Here is a 24,107-nt window from a genome sequence, read left to right on the forward strand (position 1 = left end):
ATCCACATCCACATCCACACACATAATACAAGGCTGGGTCCACCCGCGTGGGCACACCCACACACCACCCACCCACATCCATCCACACCCACACCCACAACCATAATACAAGGCTGGGCGCATCCGCGTGTGCACACACACACCAATCCACATCCACATCCACACACATAATACAAGGCTGGGCGCACACGCGCGTGCACACCCACACACCACATCCATCCACATCCACACACATAATACAAGGCTAGGCGCACCCGGGCATGCACACAGACACACCACAACCATCCACATCCACACACATAATACAAGGCTGGGCGCACCCATGCATGCACACATACACACCCCACACCCACATCCATCCACACCCACATCCACACACATAATACAAGGCTGGGCGCACCCGCGCGTGCACACACACCCCCACAACCACACACATAATGCAAGGCTGGGCGCACACACACACACACACACGGCTGAAAAAAAAAAACCCAGGGATGGGGGGGAAAGGGAGAAGGCATCAGCCCCCTCCCGGCCCTTTTAAAAAAAAGTTCGCCCTGTCAATGGGAATGAGGTCAGCTCGGGAGCTTCTCATTGGACGCGGCGCTTATGATGTTGCCGGGCTCCCGGCCAATGGGAGGCCGCGGGGGCGGGGATTGGCCGGGGCAACGTTGGTTACAGCAGCTGATTGGCCGGAGCGAACACCCCTGAAGGATAAAAAGGCGGGAGGCGGCCGCTGGGCTCAGCTCGAAGCCGCGGAGAGAGGAGCGGGACCATTTCGGTTCCTCGTTGTGGACGGGCGTGCACCGAAAGCCTACATGCATTGCACGCCCGGCCGGTGCACGCGTGTTTGGGGGGTGCAGCCCGAGGGGCACCCCGTTTCCCCGGCCTCCAGCCCACCCCCGGGCCGTCCTGGAGCCGGATTTGGGGGGCAGCCCACTGCACGGTAAGCCAGGGGGAAGAGGAGCCGGACTATGCGCCGAGCGCTCAGGACCTCGTGAGCTGCAATCGGGCCCCCCCAAAAAAAACCCCAAAGAGGGCGAAAAAAAACCACTCGGAAATCCAGCTTTTCCAAGAAACTCCTCTCCACTTTAGCGCGGCCCGAGGGCGAGCAACGTTGGACCTGGGTGGAACTACAACTGCTCAGCAGGGGCTGAGTTTTTCGGGACTTCTTATTTTTCTTCACGGTGCAGGGCGTGGGTGAACACGGACCTCGGGGGGTCTGAGACATTTGAGCCCCCTTTTTTTGGGAGGGAATCGCATTTCCGCAGCCGGACCTCGGGGTCTGACCCAAGTTGAACCCCCTCTTTTCCTGGCCTTTTTTGGGGGGAGGCCTTTTGCAATCTTGTTTCCGCAGCCGGACCACGGGGTCTGACCCAAGTTGAACCCCCTTTTTTCTGGCCTTTTTTAGGGGGGAGGCCTTTTGCAGTCTCATTTCTGCAGTCGGACCTCGGGGTGTGAGAAAGTTGAGCCCCCTTTTTCTGGCCTTTTTAGGGGGGAGGACTTTTGCAACCTTCCTCCCGCTGCCGGACCTCGGGGTCTGACCCCAGTTGAGCCCCTTTTTCCTGGCTCTTTTTGGGGGGAGACTTTTATAACCTTAATCCTGCAGTCGGACCTCGGGGTCTCACCAAGCTGAACCCCCTTTTTTAGGGGGGAGTCCTTTGGCAATCTTCTTTCTGCAGCCGGACCTCAGTTGAGCCCCCTTTTTTGGCTCTTTTTTTTTGGGGGGGGGCCTTTGGCAATCTTATTTCTGCAGCCGGACCTCGGGAGTCTCACCAAGTTGAACCCCCTTTTTTGGGGGGAGGTCCTTTGCCAATCTTTCTGCAGCCGTACCTCAGTTGAGCCCCCTTTTTTGGCTCTTTCTGGGGGGAAGTCCTGTGGCAATCTTCTTTCTGCAGCCGGCCCTCAGTTGAGCCCCCTTTTTCGGGGGGAAGTCCTTTGGCAAGCTTATTTCTGCAGCCGGACCTCAGTTGAGCCCCCTTTTTCGGCCCTTTTTTGGGGGGAGTTCTTTGGCAAGCTTATTTCGGCAGCCAGTTGAGCCCCCTTTTTGGGGGGGAAGTCCTTCGGCAAGCTTATTTCTGCAGCCGGACCTCAGTTGAGCCCCCTTTTTTGGCCTTTTTTTGGGGGGAGGCCTTGGGCAAGTTTATTTCTGCAGCCGGACCTCAGTTGAGCCCCCTTTTTTGGGCCCTTTTTGGGGGGGAGGCCTTTTGCAATCTGCAGCCGGACCTCAGTTGAACCCCCTTTTTTTAGGGGGAGGCCTTGGGCAAGCTCCTTTCTGCAGCCGGACCTCGGGGTCTGACCAAGTGGAGCGTCCCTTTTTGGGGGGAGGCCTTTTGCAATCTGGTTTGTGCAGCCGGATCTCGGTTGAGCCCCCTTTTTTGGGGGGGGGAGGCCTGATTGCGATCCATCTCAGGTGACTTGGGGGTCCCATCGGGGTGGGGGTTGTGGTGGGGGAGGGGGAGATGGTCCAGCAGACCAGCAACGCGGAGAACAGGGAAGCCCTCCTGGCCGGGGAGACGTCGGACTCCGGGGCCGGGCTGGAGCTGGGCATCGCCTCCTCCCCCACGCCGGCCTCCGGGGCGCACACGGGGGGCCGGGCGGACGACCCGGGCTGGTGCAAGACCCCCAGCGGCCACATCAAGCGGCCCATGAACGCCTTCATGGTCTGGTCCCAGATCGAGAGGAGGAAGATCATGGAGCAGTCGCCGGACATGCACAACGCCGAGATCTCCAAGCGCCTGGGGAAGCGCTGGAAGCTCCTCAAGGACGGGGACAAGATCCCTTTCATCCGGGAGGCCGAGAGGCTGCGGCTCAAACACATGGCCGACTACCCCGACTACAAGTACCGCCCCAGGAAGAAGGTCAAATCCGGCAACGCCTCCTCCACGCAGCCCTCCACGCTTGCCTCGGCCGCCCCCAAGCCGGGGGAGAAGGGAGGAGGGGGCTCCAGCGGGCTCCCCAAGCCTCCCCCCAAGAAATCCGGGGGGAAGCCCCCCCCCAGGCCGGAGGCCGATGTAGTGGCCGCCCCTGGGGCGCTGCAGGCGTCCTGCACAACGCCCAGTTCGGACAAACGAGCCAAACGCCCAGCCTCCTCCTCCTCCTCCTCCGCGCCGCCCTCCGGGCCTGCGGGGGAGCCTCCATCGCCCGCAACGTCCAGCGCAGCCTCGTGCCCCTCGTCGGAGGACGAGTTCGACGACGACCTGCTGGACTTGCAGCCCAGCCCGGGCTTCGAGAGCATGGCCCTCAGCAGCCTCAGCTCCTCCTCCTCCTCTTCTTCCTCCTCCTCCTCCTCCTCTTCCTCCTCCTCCTCCTCCTCCTCCCTGGATCGGGACCTGGATTTTAGCCTGGAAGCGGGATCCGGCTCCCACTTCGAGTTCCCGGACTATTGCACGCCGGAGGTCAGCGAGATGATCTCCGGGGACTGGCTGGAATCCAGCATCTCCAACCTGGTCTTCACCTACTGACCCCGGGTTAGGTCGAGGACACCCCCAAAACCCCTGCACCCCCATTGCATGGACCTCCTTCCCTCCCTCCTCCTCCTCCCGGGGGGCATTTTTTTTTTTCCGGGAGGGGGACATGATTTTTTTTTTTTAAGAAAATTATTAGCAAAGTCAACCCCCTCCCCGTCTTATTATTAATTTTTTTTTGCTGGAAATATTGCATCTCTCCCCCCAGGGTGCTCACACCCTTTTGCAGGGCCGTGCATGCATGCATTTGTGCATGCACGCAGTGGGTCTCTGCGTGCATGCATGTGGGGGGTGCTGCATGCGTGCACGCAGTGGGTCTCTGCGTGCATGCGCGTGTGGGACTGCATGCATGCACGCAGTGGCTCTCTGCATGTCTGCAGGGGGACTTTGCGTGCATACATGCACCCAGTGGCTCTGCATGCCTGCAGGGGAACTTTAAGTGCATGCACGTAGTGGCTCCCTGCATGCATGCATGTATGCATGCATGTGGGGAACTGCATGCATGGAGGTGTGCACGCAGGCCTACACGTGAGGGAGTCTGCATGCTTGCATGTGGGGCCCTCCACATGTGGGGGCTCTGCATGCATGCATGCAGGGCTCTGCATGCAATGTACTGGACCGGTGGCGGTGGGGAGGATTTTGGGGGTGGGGGCGCCTGCTTTTGTGTGCAAAGAGAAGATTTGGGACCCCGGACGCCTGCTGCGGTGCAAGAAGGCCTGCCCTTGGGGAGGGATGCAAGGATGCAGGAAAAGGATGCAGGAAAAGGATGCAGGACTTGCAGGAGACGGCTGCAGCCCGCCGCCTCCTCTTGTGCTTGCAGGAAGAGGAAAACGTGGACCGAGCTGGGAAATGCACCGAGATCCTACTGGGAAACGAGTGGGAATGGGGGAATGGGGGGCGGGAAAGACAGGGAAAAGGGCGGGAGGGGGTGGGAAAGAAACAATTAAAAAAGAAACGGATTTGCACGTCTAGAGGAGAAGGTAGCAGCGCTTTTTTTTTTTTCTCGGCCACCTTCTTAAAAGAAAAAAAATATAGAGATATATATATAAATAAATATATATATATATAGAAAATCAATAGGATGGAACTTGAGGAGAAAATGGAAAAGTTGGGAAAGGAGACAGACAAAAAACACGCCAAGTTTCTGTATTTGTGGTACCGGGAAAATGGAGAGCGATTTTTTTTTTTTTCCCAAAACAACAACAAAAAAACAAACAAAAAAAAAACTTAAAAGATGATGGGTTTTTTTCTTCTCTTAATCGGAATCGTGACGGTGTTGGATGATTTCACTGGTGGGGTTTAATAGAGCATGTTATCCTGTCTTTGGAAGATTTCTGTATAAGACTGTTGAACAGTTGTATTTTTTTTTAATAGTGTAGGATAATATAAAAAAGGAGATAGATGGCGCTACGTTTGATTCCTCCTACAACAACAAACAAAAAATAATCACCAGCTTTTTTTCATTCTTAACTCTTTTTTAAAGGATTCAAACGCAACTCAAATCTGTGCTGGACTTTTTTAAACAAGAAATTCAGGACCAAATTTTATCTCAGTGTGTATGTGTTTCTTCCTCATGGGTGTAAATGAGAAGACTTGTCTTGTTTTCTTCACTGATGGGCCATCCTCGTATTTCTTTTCCTTGCAAATGTAATCAGATGCCATTTTATATGTGGACGTATTTATACTGGCCAAACATTTTTGACTTATGACTTCTTTTGACTTTTTTTGTTTTGTTTTTGGTGGTTCTCGTTGCCCGCCCCATGTATTGTTTCCTTCACTGAAGGGCTAGAGTTTTAACTTTTAATTTTTTATATTTAAATGTAGACTTTTGACACTTTTAAAAAACAAAAAACAAAAAAGAGAAGAGAGATGAAAACGTTTGATTATTTTCTCAGTGTATTTTTGTAAAAAATATATAAAGGGGGTGTTAATCGGTGTAAATCGCTGTTTTGGATTTCCTGATTTTTATAACAGGGCGGCTGGTTAATAGATCTCACACTTTTTTTAAGAAAAAGAAAGAATCAGCCCCTCTTTTCTCCATGTTTACACTTCAATCTGCAGGCTTCTTAAAGTGACAGTATCCCTTAACCTGCCTCCATCATACACTCACTCTATGCTAGCATTGAAAGTAAAAAAAAAAAAAAAGACAATAAAAAAAAAGACAAAACCCAAGACGTTTTATGGAAATACCAGACAGTGTGGATGCTTTAAGGCTGGTGTATTTTACAGCAAAGAGGGATCCTGTAGCTTTAATTCGTAAACCACATCTTCTTTGCACTTTTTTTTTTATAAGCAAAAATGTGCCGTTTAAACCACTGGATCTATCTAAATGCCGATTTGAGTTTGCGACACTATGTACTGCGTTTTTCATCCTTGTATTTGACTAGTTAATCCTTTCTACTTGTCGCTAAATATAATTGTTTTAGTCTCTTATGGCATGATGATAGCATATGTGTTCAGGTTTATAGCTGTTGTGTTTAAAGATTGAGAAGAGTGAAAACATCTTTGTACATTTAAGTCTGTATTATAATAAGCAAAAAAGATTGTGTGTATGTATGTTTAATATAACATGACAGGCACTTGGACGTCTGCCTTTTTAAGGTAGTTCCGTTAAGGGGTTTTGTGTTTTTTTTTGTTTTGTTTTTTTTCCTTTACTTTTTTAGTCATCCATCCTGTGCAATATGCTGTGTAGAATATTTGTCTTAAAAATCAACACCACAACACAATGTTTTTTTTGGGGGGGGGGGAAACGAAAAAAAAATCACGCCAGCTAATCATGTCACGTTCACTGCCTGTCAGATTGTTGATATACCGTCTGTAAATACCTTTTTTTTTTTTTGAGAAGGAAATAAAATCAGCTGGAACTGAACCCTAAAACTTGACTTTTGTCATTTTTCTGCCTTCCGGCCAGGGCGGCTACGCCAGGCTTTGGAGAGGAGCGTGGAACTCTTTTTCTTTCTTGTCCCTGGAAAGATTTGGCAGGCGACTGCTGTGACGTGTGCCGATGGCTGGACTGAATGTGTGTCAGTCGGCCTGCTTTCGAGGAATCCTCCTCCGCTGACCAGGTCCAGGAAGCCCGAAGCCCCCTTTTTTCGCTGATAATTCAAGACAGGGAGAGGAAAGTTGGAGGCCCAGAGAGCGGTGGGTGTCCCGCCGTTTGGACCGGATTGACTTTTTTGTCTTCTCCAACTGACTCTGTGCCCAGGAAACCTAAAACTCCCCCCTCGCCCTTTTCCTGAGGCGGCAGTCCAGGAAGGGGCCGGAATCCACTTGGGGCCTGAAGCGGGGATAATAAAATAAACGCAGCGAGACCCATTTCAGAAATGAACTCCAGCGTTCTGACCTGCGGTTTTCGGTTCAAGGCTTAACGGATGACGAGAGTAGATAATTCATTTTCTTTTAAGAGGAAGGGGTCTAGCTGCAACTTGCCCCTCTGATCCTAAATTAACGTTTCCCTTCCGATCCGGGTAAAAAGGACGCTCACGAGGAGAGAAGTGCAGCGGTGGATAATGACTTGCTCACTGGCCTCTTGTCGGTTCCCGAGACAGCGGAACCCTTGTTTATGTCTGGTTTTGATCAATCTGTGGTCTTTTATTGAGTGCTTACTGTGCATAGAGCACTGTAAGCTCTTTGTGGGCAGCGAATATCACTGTTTATTGTTGCATTGTACTTTCCCGAGAGCTTAGTATAGCGCTCTGCACACTGTGCTCAATAAATACAGTTGAATGAATGCTAACCTCTTTTTCCACACCATCAACTCCCCAAGATGGCTCCAACCCATCATAGATACGCTGTTGCTTCCCTATCTGCTCTTTATTTTTAATGACTGATGTTTCCCCCCTGGTTTATAAGCTCCTTGGGGGCTACCAACTCTGTTATATGGGTCCAAGCACTAAATACATTGCTCTGCACTCAGTGCAGTCCTTGACACCTTGTTAAGTGCTTAACATGCCATCTTCATCAGAACCGAGATGGAAGAAGGAGTCGACTTAAGAAAATGTGTGTTTGTTTTCCCCGCCTCCAGAATGAGCCCTTAGTGGTGTTTAGCGCAGTGCTTGCCACACTCTGTGTACAATAAATACCGCTGAATGAACTGACCTGTCAAAATTGACTATAGTCACTGAAAGGGGGAAAAGGAGAGAGATTGTGTATGTGGGGGTTTCTTTTTCCCTCCCATTGACCAGCTTGTAAAATCCTCCATTCATTCAGTTCATTCAGTTGTATTTATTGAGCGCTTACTGTGTACAGAGCACTGTACTAAGCGCTTAAATGATTCCTCAGAACCCCCCCGCCCCGGCCCACCTCCAAAGTCGACTCATCTTAATTCTTTCTGGATTTTCTAATTCCTGAAGTTGAAGGGAGGGAGAAGAGAGGTTGGAAACGTTTCCCCAGGAAGTCTGGATTCTGTCTGGTTTTGGAGGTGTCAGAGCAGGGGCGGACTGGGGAGAAAGTGAACGTCGAGTAGAAATGCTTTTGGATTGTGAGCCCACTGTTGGGTAGGGACTGTCTATAGGTTGCCAACCTGTACTTCCCAAGCGCTTAGTACAGTGTTCTGCACACAGTAAGCGCTCAAATATGATTGAGTGAATGAATGATTGGAAGCTCATTGTCTATCAGCTCGGTTGTAGCATACTCACCCATGTGTCAAGTACAGTGCTCTGCACACAGTAAGTGCTCAATACATACCATTGATGATATCTAAAATCAATCAATCGGATGTATTAATAATTATGGTATGTATTAAGCACTTACTATGTGCTAGGCACTGTACTAAAAGCTGGATTGAGTGCCTGCTGTGTGCAGAGCACCATACTAAGCTCTTGGGAGAGTGCAAACAGTGGGTCACTGTATGTCCCCCTTCAGCGAGATGGTAGCTCTGACCCACTTAAAGAATTCCAGTTTTATCCAAACTTGTAGCAGGGAATTTGCTTTCTTTTTTTGTCCCTTTACTAGCAATTTCCCACCTTTCAGGTGAATTGTCATAGGCCCTCTTGCCCACTCTAGCAAAGATAACAGAAGAATGCTTCTTCCAGCCCCCCCCACCCCCGGCAGCCTCTGAAATCTTGGGTTTCTGGGTATTTCTGGAAAGAAAAACCACATTTATCCCGCCTCTGATCTCTCCACTCTGCTAGGAATGGCCACAAGAAACTGGAAACTGTCTTGCTTTTCAAAGAAGCCGGGAGAGAGGAAAGGGGTTTTACTTGGTGAAGTAATTAGCATGTCGGTTTGTGGCTTAAGGTTTTACTTTTACACTCGCAGTGGTGGAATTTTGGGACTTCTGACTGCAGCTTCTTTCTTGTGGATGATTTCCATCACAGCTGATTAATTAATTAATAATGGCATTTGTTAAGTGCTTTCTATGTGCGAAGCACTGTTCTAAGCGCTGGGGAGGATACAAGGTGATCAGATAGTCCACGTGGGGCTCAGTCTTTATCCTCATTTTACAGATGAGGTAACAGGCTCGGAGAAGTTAAGTGACTGGCCGAAGGTCACACAGGAGACGTGGCGGAGCGGGGATTAGAACCCAAGACCTCTGACTCCGAAGCCTCTTTCCACTGAGCCACGTGATTGAAGGTACCGGAATCGTGGGCTGGAGAGAGAGGGAAAGACGTGCCTATATCTTTCATGGTGTGCTCTCTCCCGGGATTTGGGGAGAGGGCAGATGGGAGGGAGCCCGGAAATAATACATAATATTCCCATTCCTCCACCTTTCCCTTTTGATCTGATGTTTTGTGTTGTCTGATTCCCGTCTTAATATCGTTGCTTCCCAAATGAAAGCATCAATATTTTCCTCCTTCCACCAGGTGATACGTTAAATGCAAAAAAACATGTTTACACTCCTTGTCTCCACTGAATCAATTTCCATTCACTAGGGGGAATGGTGTCAGGCGGTTCCAGGATAACACATACACACATACACACAAATGTACTCGCACAGAAACCTAACTGTCTTGGATGGCTCACTTGTTTTAGATAATCCGATGCCCTGGCAGAAAATTGATCGGTTTCACGTCTGTCCTCTTAATAGTTTTAATTATCCGATTGTTCTGAAGAGCCACATCTTCTGGCAATCCTCTAGACTCCACCAAACAAACACGAGCTTGTCCCATTTGCTCAGGCGAGTGAGGTCGGCCCCTCCCCGAGTCCCCCTGAAGTGTCTGGAGAAAATTCCAGAAGATTCAGGCCGCCGGAGTGCAAGTCCCCGGGGTTTTCTGGATCTCAGGTGCTGCTCAGCGGCCTCCAGAGAGCTGTAGGTCCCAGACCCGTGATGCTGGGCTTACGCACAAAAGAGGATGTGAGAAGTTGGCAATTAACCGGTCGATGAACCAGAAAGCCAAGTCAGACCCTCTTATTATTCACCATTTTACCTTGGTTCATGTACAGCTTTTTCATTTTCCAAAGGGCTTTTGGGCCGGTTGCCTCATTTTCTCCCCACAGGCTCCCTGGGAGGAAGGGAGAGGCCGATGTTATTATTCCCCCCTCTTCAGAGGAGGAAACTGAGGCCCAGAGAGGTGAAGCGGCTTGCCCCAGTTCCCACAGCAGGCAAGGGGCAGAGGACAGGAGTAGAACCCAGGTCTCTTGGCTTCCCAGGCTCAGGTTTTTTTCTATTAGGTGGGTTGGCTTTGGAGTCAGAGGTCATGGGTTCAAATCCCTGCTCTGCCAATTGTCAGCTGTGTGACTTTGGACAAGTCACAATTTCTCTGCCTCATTTCCCTCATCTGTAAAATGGGAATTAAGACTGTGAGCCCCCCGTGGGACAACCTGATCACCCTGTAACCTCCCCAGCGCTTAGAACAGTGCTCTGCACATAGTAAGCGCTTATAAATGCCATTATTATTATTATTATTATTGTTAGCTGGGTGTATGCCTTCTCCTACCAGCCCTCCCCTCTGGATCGACTGTCCTTTTTAGCTTAAGCACTTTGATAGTCATTCAGTCGTACTTCTTGAGCTCTTACTGTGTATAGAGCACTATAATGAGCGCTTGGGAGAGTACACTGTAACTCAGTCCCAGAGCCCTTAAATCCTTCCACCCTACTATTTCCCCCCATCCATAATTTATTTTAATAGCTGTCTCCTCCTGTAGACTGGAAGCTCCTCAAGGGCAGGGATCACAGGAGGGGAAGGGTGGGCTAAGTCACTTCACTTTTCAGTGGCTTGTCTCATCTGTAAAAAAATCGAGATGAAGACTGCGAGCCCCATGTGGGCCCGGCCCTCTGTCCGACCAGATTATCTTGTAGCTACCCCAGCGCTGGGACATATAGTAAGCCCTTTAACCAGGACTATAATTACCCTAATCATAGAAAATCCCACCCCTAGAGAATTGCCTAAAGGGTCTCCCAGCTGGGGTCTCTGGCAGAGAAACCCTCCCCTTCCCTCAAGGGCTCTTCTTTCTCTGATTATTCCCCTCTATTTCACCTCAAGATGGTCGGTCTCGAGCTAAGTTAGAAAGAAGGGGAAGCAAATGCAGTTTGGAGCCTATTCCATGTTTATTCTTGTGGGTCTCTGCGTGTTAAAACAAGCAGGTGGTATCTTGTATACTTACGAGAAGCGGCCTGGCTCAGTGGAAAGAGCCCGGGCTTTGGAGTCAGAGGTCATGGGTTCGAATTCCAGGTCCAACACTTGTCAGCTGTGTGACTTTGGGCAAGTCACTTCACTTCTCTGGGCCTCATCTGTAAAACGGGAATGAAGACTGTGAGCCCCCCGTGGGACAACCTGATCACCTTGTAACCTCCCCAGCGCTTAGAACAGTGCTTGGCACATAGCAAGCGCTTAATAAATGCCATCGTTATTATTATTATTATTATTATTATGAAGAGGGGCAAGGGGGAGAGCAAGCAGAGACGGCAGTGCTAACATTGCTTATGTTTATAAAGCAACCGGCCTAAGGTTTCAACATGCTCTGGAGAAATGGGTATGTACACGCACCCAAACATATCAGGAAGGAATCTTTGCTCCCTCTCCCGGAGGGAAGCCCTATTCCTATTTTGCGGATGAAGGGACTGAGGCCAAGGGAGGAAAGCGTCCTATCTAAATTCACAAGGGACTGTGACCCCCAGACCACAGTCGAAACCTCCCGGCCCCACTCCTCAGCACCAAAATAATAATAATAGTAAGCACTTAATAAATCCCATCATTATTATTATCATTATGAAGGGAGGCAGGGGGAGAGCAAGCAGAGATGGCAGTGCTAATGTTGCTTATCTTTATAAAACAACCGGCCTAAGGTTTCAACACGCTCTGGAGAAATGGGTGTGTAGACGCACCCAGACATATCAGGAAGGAATCTTCTCTTCCTCTCCCAGAGGGAAGCCCTATTCCCATTTTGCAGATGAAAAGACCGAGGCCAAGGGAGGAAAGTGTCCTATCTAAATTCACAAGGGACTGTGACCCCCAGACCACAGTCCAAACCTCCCGGCCCCACTCCTCAGCACCAAAATAATAATAATAATTGTGGTACTTGCTAAGCGCTTTGTGCCAACCGCTGTTCCAAACACTGGGGTAGATACAAGATAATCAGGTTGGACTCATTCCCTGCCCCACAAGGGGCTCACACTTTTATCCCCATTTTAAAGATGAGGTAACTGAAGCACAAAGTTAGGGGACACCACAGCGGAAAATTCTGGTCCCTGTTATATTGTACTCTCCCAAGCGCTCAATACAGCACTTAGAACAGTGCTTTGCACACAGTAAGTACTTAACAAATACCATCATTACTATTATTACAGTCCTCTGCCAACAGAAAGCACTCACTAAATACAGTTGGCTGATTGATTGGCCCATCTGCAAGTCCAACTCCAGGAATAAGTTGCCCAGGCCTAGGCAGAATCAGCTTGAGAAGCAGGGTGGCCTGATGGCTAGAGCAAGGACCTGGGAGTTAGAAGGACCCTGGTTCTAATCCTGCTCCACTGCTTGTCTGCTGTGTGACCTTGGGCAAGTCACTTCACTTCTCTGGGTCTCGGTTCCCTCATCTGTAAAATGGGGACTAAGATTGGGAGCCCCATGTGGGAAAGGGACTGTGTCCAACCTGATTAGCTTGTATAATAATGTTGGCATTTGTTAAGCGCTTACTATGTGCAAAGCACTGTTCTAAGCACTGGGGGGATACGAAGTGATCAGGTTGTCCCACATGGGGCTCACAGTCTTAATCCCCATTTTACAGATGAGGTAACTGAGGCTCAGAGAAGTTAAGTGACTTGCCCAAGGTCACACAGCAGTCATGTGGCGGAGCTGGGATTCGAACCCATGACCTCTGACTCCAAAGCCCGTGCTCTTTCCACTGAGCCATGCTGCTTCTCTGTATCTACCCCAGCGCTTATAGTACAGTGCCTGGCACATAGTAAGCTCTTAACAAATACCACAAAAAAAGAAAAATCAATATCACCTGGGAAAGTGGGAAAGGGATGAGTCTTCTCTGGGCTGCTGGGACTTATAGTCTTCCCAGCCTCTGGTAATGTCTGTACCTCAAAGCCTGCGGTTCTAATAATAATAATAATAGTAATTATGATACTTGTAAAGCGCTTACTTTGTGCCAAGCACTATTCTAAGCACTGGGGTAGATACAAGGTGATCAGGTCAAAAACAGTCTCTTTCCTACACGGGGCTCAGTCTTAATCCCCATTTTACAGATGAGGTAAGTGAGGCCCAGAGAAGTGAAGCGAATTGCCCAAGGCCTCCCGGCGGACGAGTGGCGGAGCTGGGATTAGAACCCACATCCTCCGACTCCCAAGCCGGTGCTCTTATCACGAGGTCGGCGCACACGGGAATGTACCAAGAGGAGTTTGATTGGGGTTAGAAAGGCTGAGGGAGGAGGGAAGGATAGGGGAAGCATGGACTAATCAAAGGCTTCTTTGCAGACTGGATTGTAAGTGAAGAAACTGGAATCCATTTAGAGGAGGGCCACATCCGACCCAATATATCCTAATTAGATTGACCGTTGGCTACAGTTAACTTCAAGGTTTTATGGTTTCCTGCCTGTGTTGTTTTCCTTTTCAGAGTTTTTTAAAAAATACCAAGAGCCACAGACCCCACACTGCCATTCCCCGGGGGCAGGGGCGGGGATGGTTTCTAGGCATGAGAAGCAATAGCGTGGCCCAGGGGAAAGAACGTGGGCCTTCTGAGAGTCAAAGGATCTGTGTTCTAATCCCAATCTGCTGCTTGTCCTTGGACAAGTCATTTAAACTCTCTGGGCCTCCATTCTCCTGCTCTCCCTCCTACTTAGACTGTGAGCCCCATGTGAGACAGGGACCGTCCAACCTAGTTAATTTGCTTAAAACAGTGTTTGACACAGTAAGTGCCTAAAAAATACCATAAAAAAATGAGAAGCACATGAAGCAGCTCTCCCCACAGCACCTGTATATATGTTTGTACAGATATATTACTCTACTTGTACATTATTTACTATTCTATTTATTTTATTTTGTTAATACATTTTGTTTTGTTGTCTGTCTCCCCCTTCTAGACTGTGAGCCTGTTGTTGGATAGGGACCGTGTCTATATGTTGCCAACTTGTACTTCCCAAGCGCTTAGTACAGTGCTCTGCACACAGTAAGTGCTCAATAAATACGATTGAATGAATGAATGAATGAATCCTGGCTCTGTCACTAGTCTGTTGTGTGACTTGGGGCAAGTAACTTCACTTCTCTATGCCTCAGTTACCTCATCTGTAACACGGGGATTAATACTCTGATTCCCCATGTGGGACATGGACTGTGTTCAAATGGAGTAAGCTCCTTGTGGGCAGGGAATATGTCTGTTAATTGTAATATAATGTATATTGTTATATTGTAATACTATACTCTCCCAAGCACTTAATAGTCATTCATTCATTCAGTCAATTGCATTTATTGAGTGCTTACTGTGTGCAGAGCACTGTACTAAGCGCTTGGGAAGTACAAGTTGGCAACATATAGAGACAGTCCCTACCCAACAACGGGCTCACAGTCTAGAAGGGGGGGACAGACAACAAAACAAAACATGAGGACAGGTGTCAAGTCATCAGGACAAATAGAATTAAAGCTAGATGCACATCATTAACAAAATAAATAAAATAGTAACTATGTCCAAGTCAAATAAATAGATAAGGTGCTCTGCACACAGTAAGAGCTCAATAATTACAATTGACTGACAGACTGATAGGTTGTTATCTACACCAGTGCTTAGGACAGTGCCTGGCACCAAGTAAGCGCTTAACAAACACCATTGAAATAAAAAAAGATGACTCTGAAGCCTGTAACCTGGGTTAATTTTCTCCACCAAGGAAAAGGGGGAGGTTAGCGGTCTGTTCTCACTTGCTTTCCGTCCAGATGTCCAGTATTACGAGCCAAAGGAATCAAATCCTGAGAGGTGGGAGTTCAGCAGGATCTGCCCCAAGGGGAATCAGACCTCCCCAAATCTTCACAAGGTCCAAATTAACTAAAGGGTGCCCCTCTTCCTCTCTGTGGTCGGGGAATGTGTCTGTTTATTGTTATTCTGCCCTCTCTCAAGAGCTTAGTACAGTGCTCTGCGCACAGTAAGCACTCAATAAATACAACTGACTGATTGAATGACTGACCAACCCACCACTCCACCGTCCCTGCCCTCATATTCATTCATTCAATCGTATTTATTGAGCGCTTACTGTGCGCAGAACACTATGAAATGCTTGGGCAGTACAATTTGGCAACAGAGACAATCCCTGCCCACAACGGGCTCACAGTCTAGAAGGGAGGAGACAGACATGAAAACAAGTAAACAGGCATCAGTGGCATCATTATAAATAAATAGAATTACAGAAATATACACATCATTAATAAAAATAAATGGAAATATGATTATAAATATGTACCTATATGCACAAGTTCTGTGGGGCGGGGAGGGGGGGGAGATCAAAGGGAGTGAGCTGGGGCCATGGGGAGCTGAGGAAAAGGGAGGCTTAGTCTGGGAATTCATATGCGAAACTCTCCCAGGAGCAGAAAGTTCATTCATTCAATCGTGTTTATTGAGCACTTAGTATGTGCAGGGCACTGTACTAAGCGCTTGGGCGAGGACAGTGCAACAATAAACCGAGACATGCCCTGCTCATCGAGAGTTTACAGCTGAATCCCATTCCAATTTTCGAGAAGGGGTAAAGAGAGACAAATTTCTCCCCCTGTCTAATCAAGGGGTCATTTTCTGTCATAAGCAGTAGTTGAAAGTCAGGAGGCAAATATAAAACCTGATTGTGACCTTTCCCAAGCATCTTCAGTGCTGAAGGACCAGTAGCTGTAGAATGATAATTAGGTAATGAGGATGCGCAGGTAGTTGCTTTGTTCCTGCTAAACATCCAGCCTCTATTTAATAATCAATTAACTACGATTTTGTGCTTTAATGGCCCTTTTTTCTAGGCAGCGATTGTCTCACATCTCCCCCAGCACTACAAGCAGCTTTCTCTGTTTCTATTGTTCAGGCTCCAATTCCTTCTGCTCTTCAATTCTCACTCTGGGGTTCCTCTCACTGTTTCTGTTGGTATCTGTTAAGCCCTTACTATGTGTCAAACTCTCTTCTAAGAGCTGGGATAGTTACATCGTCATCATCAATCGTATTTATTGAGCGCTTACTGTGTGCAGAGCACTGTACTAAGCGCTTGGGAAGTACAAGTTAGGTTACAGATTAATTAGGTCAAACACAGTCCCTGTCCCACACGGGGCTCACAGTCTAAGTAGGAGGGAGAACCAGAACTGAGGTGCAGAAATGTTAAGTGACTTGCCCATGGTCACACAGCAAGCAATTAATAATAATAATAATAATAGCTTTTGTTAAGCACTTACTATGTGCCAAGCACTGTTCTAAGCGCTGGGCGGGGGGGGATACAAGGTAATCAGGTTGTCCCACATGGGGCTCACAGTCTTAATCCCCATTTTACAGATGAGGGAACTGAGGCCCAGAGAAGTTAAGTGACTTGTCCAAAGTCACACAGCTGACAAGCGGCAGAGCCGGGATTAGAACCCATGACTTCTGACTCCCAAGGCCGGGCTCTTTCCACTGAGCCACGCTGCTTTAAGACATTGGGAGAGTCAGGATTAGAACCCAGGTCTGCTGATTCCCAAGCTGGTGCTCTCTACACTAGCCACACTGCATCTCGCTGATGTCATTCATTCAGTCATATTTAGTGAGCGCTTACTATGTGCAGAGCACTGTACTAAGCCCTTGGGAAAGTACAATACAACAGGGTCTCTGAGCCCATAAAGAGGTAAGCCAAGAACGAATGCTACAGGAAGCTAGGTGTTTCGCAGGTTTTGCCCTGGATTTTCATTTTCTTTTCAGGGTGACTTTCCAAGAACAGACCAAAATCACTTTAGAAAATGCTGTATAAGCCAGGTATCAAGTTTCCTCCGTGACCTCACTGTGGGCTGTTTTAGTGTCTCATTTGGTAACCATAGCCCTGATTGATGTTAAGGATAAGACTGTAAACTCCTGGAGGACAAGGATCAGGCTTAGAAATTCTATTATATTCTCCCAAGCACCTTGGTCAGAGCTCGACAAGCTTTAGAAAATGTGGTATCTAAGCCAGGTTATCAACTTTCCTCTGTGAGCTGATCGTGGGCTGTTGTAGTGTCTCATTTGGTTTTTGTATCAATGACTGTCCCCACCTCTAGACTGTAAGCTCGATGTGGGCAGAGAATACGTCTGTTATATTGTACTCTCCCATTTGTTTATTACGGCGCTCTGCACACAGTCAGTGCTTAATACGACTGACTGAATGACTGGGGAAAATACATCAGCAGTGAATTGAAATTCAACTAAACCTTTAAGCTTGGACTCTCTCCTCCCACAAGAAAGAAATACTTTCTTAACTGACTGATTTCCATAAATAATTGAGGTAACTGACAATTCGATTTGCCAAGTTGTTTGCTTTTCCAAATTTTTAGAGTTAGAGATGTTACGTGGGAACAGGAAATGTCCACCAGAGGCATGCTATAAATTCCGTGGCTGCTGAGGGGAATTATATATCAGAGAAATAAATGTTTCCAACACTAATAACGAAATATACCCTCAAGCCAAGAGAGCATAGGGATTTCAGCAGTATGAAAGTGGAAATCAAAATAATGAGGGTTCACGATTCTTTGAGAGTCCTTGGAAGAGACTTAGGAAGTAGACAGTCTGTTGTTCAAAGATTTATTCAGTATGACTCGCCGAGATTTTGTGATGCCTGTGAGACTGAGAGTGGGATATGTTATGTTTTGTTGTCTGTCTCCCCCTTCTAGACTGTGAGCCCGTTGTTGGGTAGGGACCGTCTCTACACGTTGCCGACTTGTACTTCCCAAATGCTTAGTACAGTGCTGTGCACACAGTAAGCGCTCAATAAATACGATTGAATGAAAATGAATGAATGTGTGGCCCTGAAAGATGCTGATTGTTTTACAGGCCACTTGGTGCGGTGCAATATTCTAGCTACTTGGGGGGGAAAGAATAAAGAAGTGATATGCTCCCTGTCTGCAAAGAGCTTACTCTAAATAGGAAAGAGGAGTGCTCTTAAGAAAGGCTGAGAAAGAATGGAGGAAGGTTAAGTTCTTTGTCCAACTTCATCAGTGGGGCTGTTCGAGGACTTATGTGGATATATTACCACTCATTCATTCATTCATTCATTCATTCATTCATTCAGTCGTATTTATTGAGTGCTTATTGTGTGCAGAGCACTGTACTAAGCAGCTGGGAAGTACAAGTTGGCAACACGTAGAGACGGTCCCTACCCAACAGTGGGCTCACAGTCTTGAAGGGGGAGACAGATGACCGAACAAAACATGTGGACAGGGGTCAAGTCACCAGAATAAATAAAAATAAAGCTAGATACATATCATTAACAAAATAAATAGAATAGTAAATATGTACAAGTAAAATCAATAGAGTAATAAATCTGTATAAGCATCTATACAGGTGCTGTGGGGAGGGGAAGGAGGTAGGGCGGGGGGGATGGGGAGGAGGAGAGGAAAAAGGGGGATCAGTCTGGGAAGGCCTGCTGGAGGAGGTTAGAACAGTGATTTGCACATAGTAAGCGCTTAACAAATGCCATTATTATTATTATTATTATTATTATTAAGTGCCAAGTACCAAGTGCCTTCTGTGTGCAAAGCTCTCAACTGGGTCCCTACTGGACACAGAGCACTGTACTGGGCATCTACTGTGGGCAGAGCACTGAACTGGATGCCGAGACCACTGTATCGGGCTCCTCCGGGCTGTTTATTGGACACAGGGCACTGTACTTGGGACCTGTTGCGTGCAGAGCAGGAGTTCATATTGTGCGGAGCAGCAGCCACATGGTGTAGTGAATACAGCAAGGACTTGGGAGTCAAAAGGTCATGGGTTCTGTTCCTGGCTCTGCCACTTCTCTGCTGGGTGTCCTTGGGAAGGTCATTTCACTTCTCTGTGCCTCAGTTCTCTCATCTGGAAAATGGGGATTGAGACTGTGAGGCCCACAGGGGACAACTCAATTTGCTTGTATCCACCCCAGCGCTTAGTACAGTGCCTGGCAACATAATAATAACATTGGCATTTATTAAGCACTTCCTATGTGCAAAGCACTGTTCTAAGTGCTGGGGAGGTTACAAGGTGATCTGGTTGTCCCATGGGGGGCTCACAGTCTTCATCCCCATTTTACAGATGAGGTCACTGAGGCACAGAGAAGTGAAGTGACTTGCCCAAAGTCACACAGCTGACAATTGGCGGAGCAGGGATGGTAAGTGCTTAACAAATGCCATCATTATTAGTATTGTTACTTTGGGTCTCTCTTTGCTTTCTGTCTCACTGTTTCTGTCTCTCTCTGACTCATTGCCTCTTTTGTCTCTCCCGTAAGGTTTTATAGTGAATTTGGGGAGAGGTCTTTGGGGATTTCAGTGGGCAGGGCAGAAGATGATGTTGGACTTGTTTTGTTTTGCTGTCTGTCTCCCCGTTCTAGACTGTAAGCCCATTTCTGGGTAGGAACTTCCTCTATATGTTGCCAAACTGTACTTTCCAAGCACTTAGTACAGTGCTCTGCACACAGTAAGTGCTCAATAAATATGATTGAATGAATGAATTGGGTCCCTACTGTGTACACTAGGCACATAAAACCTAGTCTTTACCCACAAGGAGCTTAGAATTATTATTATTACACTTGTTAAACACTTGCTATATGCCAAGCACTGCTCTAAGCACTGGAGTAGATACAAGTAAATCTGATTATGGGGTTCACAGACTACGGAGGATAACAAAGGAGCCCCATATGGGACCTGGTGCTCTTGTATCTATTCCAGCGCTTAATATAGTGCTTAGCACGCAATAAGCACTTGATAAATATTATTCTTATTAAGGATGGTATTTATTATGCACTTATCCAAGCACTTAGATAAGCAGCGTGGCTCAGTGGAAAGAGCCCGGGCTTTGGTGTCAGAGGTCATGGGTTCAAATCCCAGCTCTGCCAATTTTCAGCTGTGTGACTTTGGGCAAGCCACTTAACTTCTCTGGGCCTCAGTTCCCTCATCTGTAAAATGGGGATTAAGACTGTGAGCCCCACCGTGGGACAACCTGATCACCTTGTAACCTCCCCGGCACTTAGAACAGTGCTTTGCACATAGCAAGCGCTTAATAAATCCCATCATCATCACTTACAATGTGCTGAGCACTGGGCTAAGGCCTGGGGTAGATACAAGATCATCGGATGGGACTTTTTCTATTAATAATAAAAATAATTATGGTATTTAATAATGATGGTATTTGTTAAGCGCTTACTATGTGCCAAGCACTGTTCTAAGTGCTGGATTGGTTAAGCACTTACTATGTGCCAAGCCCTGTTCTATTCCACTTAGGGCTCAGAGTCTGAGGTAGCTAGATCCTAAAGCATCTCTCCTTTATCCCTCCTCTCTGTTCTCCATCCTCCCTCCCCTCCTTCATTCCCCCGTTCTTGTCCCCTCACCCCCGCAACAAGAGATTGTCTGCCCACTTGTCCGCTGTGGGACCTTGGTTGAGTCATCTAACTTCTCCGTGCCTCAGTTCCCTCATCTGTAAAATGGGAATTAAGGCTGTGAGCCCCATGTGGAACAGGGATTATGTCCAATCTGATGAGCTTGTATCTACCCCAGCTCTAAGTATAGTGCCTGGCACATAGTAAGCGCTTAATAAATACCATAAACAATCCATCCAGTACCTTCCTTATCCTAAGAGATAGCCATCTGGAGGCTCCCTGGAGCCTGGGCTTCCTGTCTGACCTGTCAGTTGGCCCACTGGGTTACTCCATGCCCATTTTCATTCCCCCAGTTTCCCAACAGCTCAGAGCCTTTTCCTTATCTCCGACCCATCTCTGATTCAAGTGAGTCTATCTGGAGGGACCCTAATTACCCAAGCCTCCCTCTCCCTCTCGCAAGTGACTGCATGTTTTCTGAAACCAGCTATTGGCAGCCGTTACCTAGGAATTTTCTGCTCTTTAGACACCTATAATTACCCCAATTATACCAATCGTTGATGTTTATAAAGGATTTTTAAGTGTGGGCGCCAAGAGGGACCAATCAGGATTGCAGAACGCAGCAGCGAATCTGACCGGAGGCCCATTGTGAGGATCTCTTTGGACCCCAGATTGGCTCGGAAAGTTCCCTAGGCTTGCAGGAGAACCGAGAGGGTGAGGCCCGCTCCCGGAGCGGCACAGCTGGCTGGGCGCCTTTCACCGGAGCCACGGGAGCAGGGAGCAGCAAGGCAGCTGCCGCCCAGAAAGACCCCAAAGTTGTTCCGAGGGTGGTTTCGGAGTGAATAAGCCGTAACGTGTCCAGGCCATGGCGGGAACTGGGAAGGTGGTCTGCATAGCGGGCTTTGCTCAGCCCAATTCTTCTTTCCTCACTTATCTGTCACCATCCCTTCCCCTCCCTGGACCCGGAAACTCTGTCTAATTCATTCACTCGTTCAATCACATTTACTGAGCACTTTCTGTGTGCAAGCCCTTGAGAGAGTACAAAGCCGTACAGTACCATGCAACAATAAACAGACACATTCTCTACACACCAAGAGCTTACAGTGTAATCAATCGCATTTACTGAGCACTTACTACGTGCAGGGAACTGTACTAAGTGCTTGGGAGAGTACGGCACAACAATAATGTACATTTTCCCGGCCCACAACAAGCTAGAGGGGGAGACAGATGTTAATAGAAATAAATTAAAGATATGGACATAAATGCCATGGAGCCATGGGCTGGGGTGGTAATAAAGGGAGCAAGTCAGGACTTCGCAGCCTTGTATTTTTTCCCTGCCCTTACTGCAATGCTCTGCACATAGTAGGTGCTTACTGGTTATTATTACTGTCGTTAATAATACGGTATTTGTTAAGTGCTTCCTATGTGCCAGGCATTATTCTAAGGACTGAAGTAGATATAGGATAATTGGGTTGGGTACAGTCCGTGTCCCACATATTCATTCATTCATTCATTCATTCATTCAATCGTATTTATTGAGCGCTTACTGTGTGCAGAGTACTGTACTAAGTGCTTGGGAAGTACAAGTTGGCAACATATAGAGATGGTCCCTACCCAACAGTGGGCTCACAGTCCAGAAGCCCAACATAGGGCTCACAGTCTTAATCCCCATTTTACAGATGAGGAAACTGGGGCCCAGAGAAGTGAAATGACTTACCTAAATCACACAGCAGACAAGTGGCATAGCCAAGATTAGAACCCATGGCCTTCTGGCTCTCAGGTTTGTGCTCTATCCACTAGGCCATTCTGCTCCCTTTTAGGGCATGCTGTTCCCTACAGTGCTTGGCACATAGTAAGCGCTTAACTAAGACCACCAATATTATCATTATACTTATTAGGAAGAGATTCCAAGTTCCAACTTAGGCTACAGCTGGGTTTAGGGGCTGGGGGTGGTAGGGGAGGAGGGACAGAAAGAGAGTCCCAGCACAGCAGGGTTTTGGTCTATTTCATTAGCAATTACATTAGTATACTTGAAAGGGGAGAGTGAAGGCCCGATTCTTGGCAAAAGTTAATGATCAAATTTTGCTTCAGTGGGGGAGAAGGCAATTAAATGAGTCAAACAGCTAGAAACCCTTTTGAAGGTTAGGGAAAAAGCACCTCTCTCCACCTCACCTCCCCCCACAAAATCCTAACCGTTGGGAGGAAGGCTTAGTATCCATCGTGGAAAATAATAGAGGGGTAGATAATCAGCCAGGTAGCCTCCATGCACCTTGTTAGAAAACTGGTGTTTGACTTTATTGCTCAATTAAAATTCATTTTTTTCCATAATGACTTTACAACAGTTGCATTTAAGCCTATCAATGATCAAACATCTGCACTTCACTCGGTCTCTAGAATAGCTGGATCACAGGTCCCTTCTCAAGAAGAGAAAAAAATCAGTCGATTAAGGGTATTTATCGAGCGCTTGCTGTGTGGAGAGCACTGAACTAACGGGTCTCACATGGGGCTCACAGTCTACTTAGGAGGGAGAACAGGTATTGCGTGACCATATTGCAGAGGAGGGAATGGAGGCACAGAAAACTGAAATGATTGCCCACAGTTACACGGCAGAGAGGTCAAAGAACTGGGGTTAGTAAAGTACTCTTCACATAGTAGGTAATCAGTATAGTACCCTTCACCCAGTAGGTAATTAATACAGTGTCCTGAACAAAATAGAAGCAGCATGGCTTGGGAGTCAGAAGGTCATGGGTTCTAATCCCACTCTGCCACTTGTCTGCTGAGTGACCTTGAGCAGGTCACTTTACTTCTCTGCGCCCCCGTTTCCTCATCTGTAAAATGGGGATTGAGACTGTGAGCCCCACGTGGGACAGGGATCAGAGTCCAACCCGATTTGCTTAGTACAGTGGCACATAGTAAGCGCTTAACAATTACCATCATTATTATTATTAAAATAGAAGCTCAGTATATCGCTTTTCAGTCAGCGATCAGTTCAGTGCCCTGCACAAAATGGGAGCTCAGTACAGTGTTCTTCACATGAGAAGTGATCAGTACATTGCCCTGCACAATGTAGGAGTTCAGCATAGTACCCTGCATATAATAGATGTTCGCTGGACCCAGAAAGTGCGTAGACTCGTTGCCCCTCTATGGGTACTGATGAAGAATGGGAAGGGACTCCAGTTGCCCTCTCACTCCTCTTCACTTTATAGATTATCCCTTTGCAAGGAAATTTCATCTCCTTTCCTTGCATCCAGGAATTTTGAATTACCGTGAATGTAATTAGCACAAATCCAGAACAAAAGCTGTATTTTAAAGTTCCCTCTGCTGGAAATCATCTGGTTTCCAGCCTACTATTTAGCATTTCAAGTGGCATAAAAGTAGTGCTGATAACTCAAGCAAAATAAACCATCAGTGTGTGGGAAATTGGATCCAAAGGGAGACCGAAATTCAAAATGTTATTAAGAAGTTGTCAGATCAATGAAATACACAAAGGCGTTTTTAGCTTACAACTCATCAGGGCTATATTAAAAAATGATTTTTTTCTTGTATCAGAATATGTTTGAAAATAATTTTCAAAAATACTTTCTTTGGATAAAGGAAAAGAGAGTCTGGTTTTCCTCCAGTGGCACTCTAGCAAAATAAATCAGTCTTGTACCCTTACCCAGCCTTCGATCTGGGCCAGCTTCAGACAGTGAGTGTGAAGTAATGATATTGAGGATGGCATTTATTAAGCATTTACTATGTGACAAGCGC

General features: G+C 47.3%; 1 protein-coding gene across 1 annotated transcript; it reads left to right on the top strand.

The window, feature by feature from the left end:
• Positions 1-2,459: 2,459 nt before the first annotated feature.
• Positions 2,460-4,082, top strand: SOX4 (SRY-box transcription factor 4). The gene has a single exon (XM_038771399.1). The coding sequence runs from the start codon at positions 2,460-2,462 to the stop codon at positions 3,459-3,461; it is 1,002 nt and encodes a 333-aa protein (XP_038627327.1). The 3' UTR covers positions 3,462-4,082.
• Positions 4,083-24,107: the final 20,025 nt, after the last annotated feature.

This window comes from Tachyglossus aculeatus, chromosome X2 (assembly GCF_015852505.1).
Source record: "Tachyglossus aculeatus isolate mTacAcu1 chromosome X2, mTacAcu1.pri, whole genome shotgun sequence".
NCBI classification, from domain to species: Eukaryota; Metazoa; Chordata; class Mammalia; order Monotremata; family Tachyglossidae; genus Tachyglossus; species Tachyglossus aculeatus.

What these genes read in the sequence shown, in the direction of transcription:
- SOX4 (XM_038771399.1), top strand. Translation starts at nt 2,460, where the DNA reads ATGGTCCAGCAGACCAGCAACGCGGAGAACAGGGAAGCCCTCCTGGCC.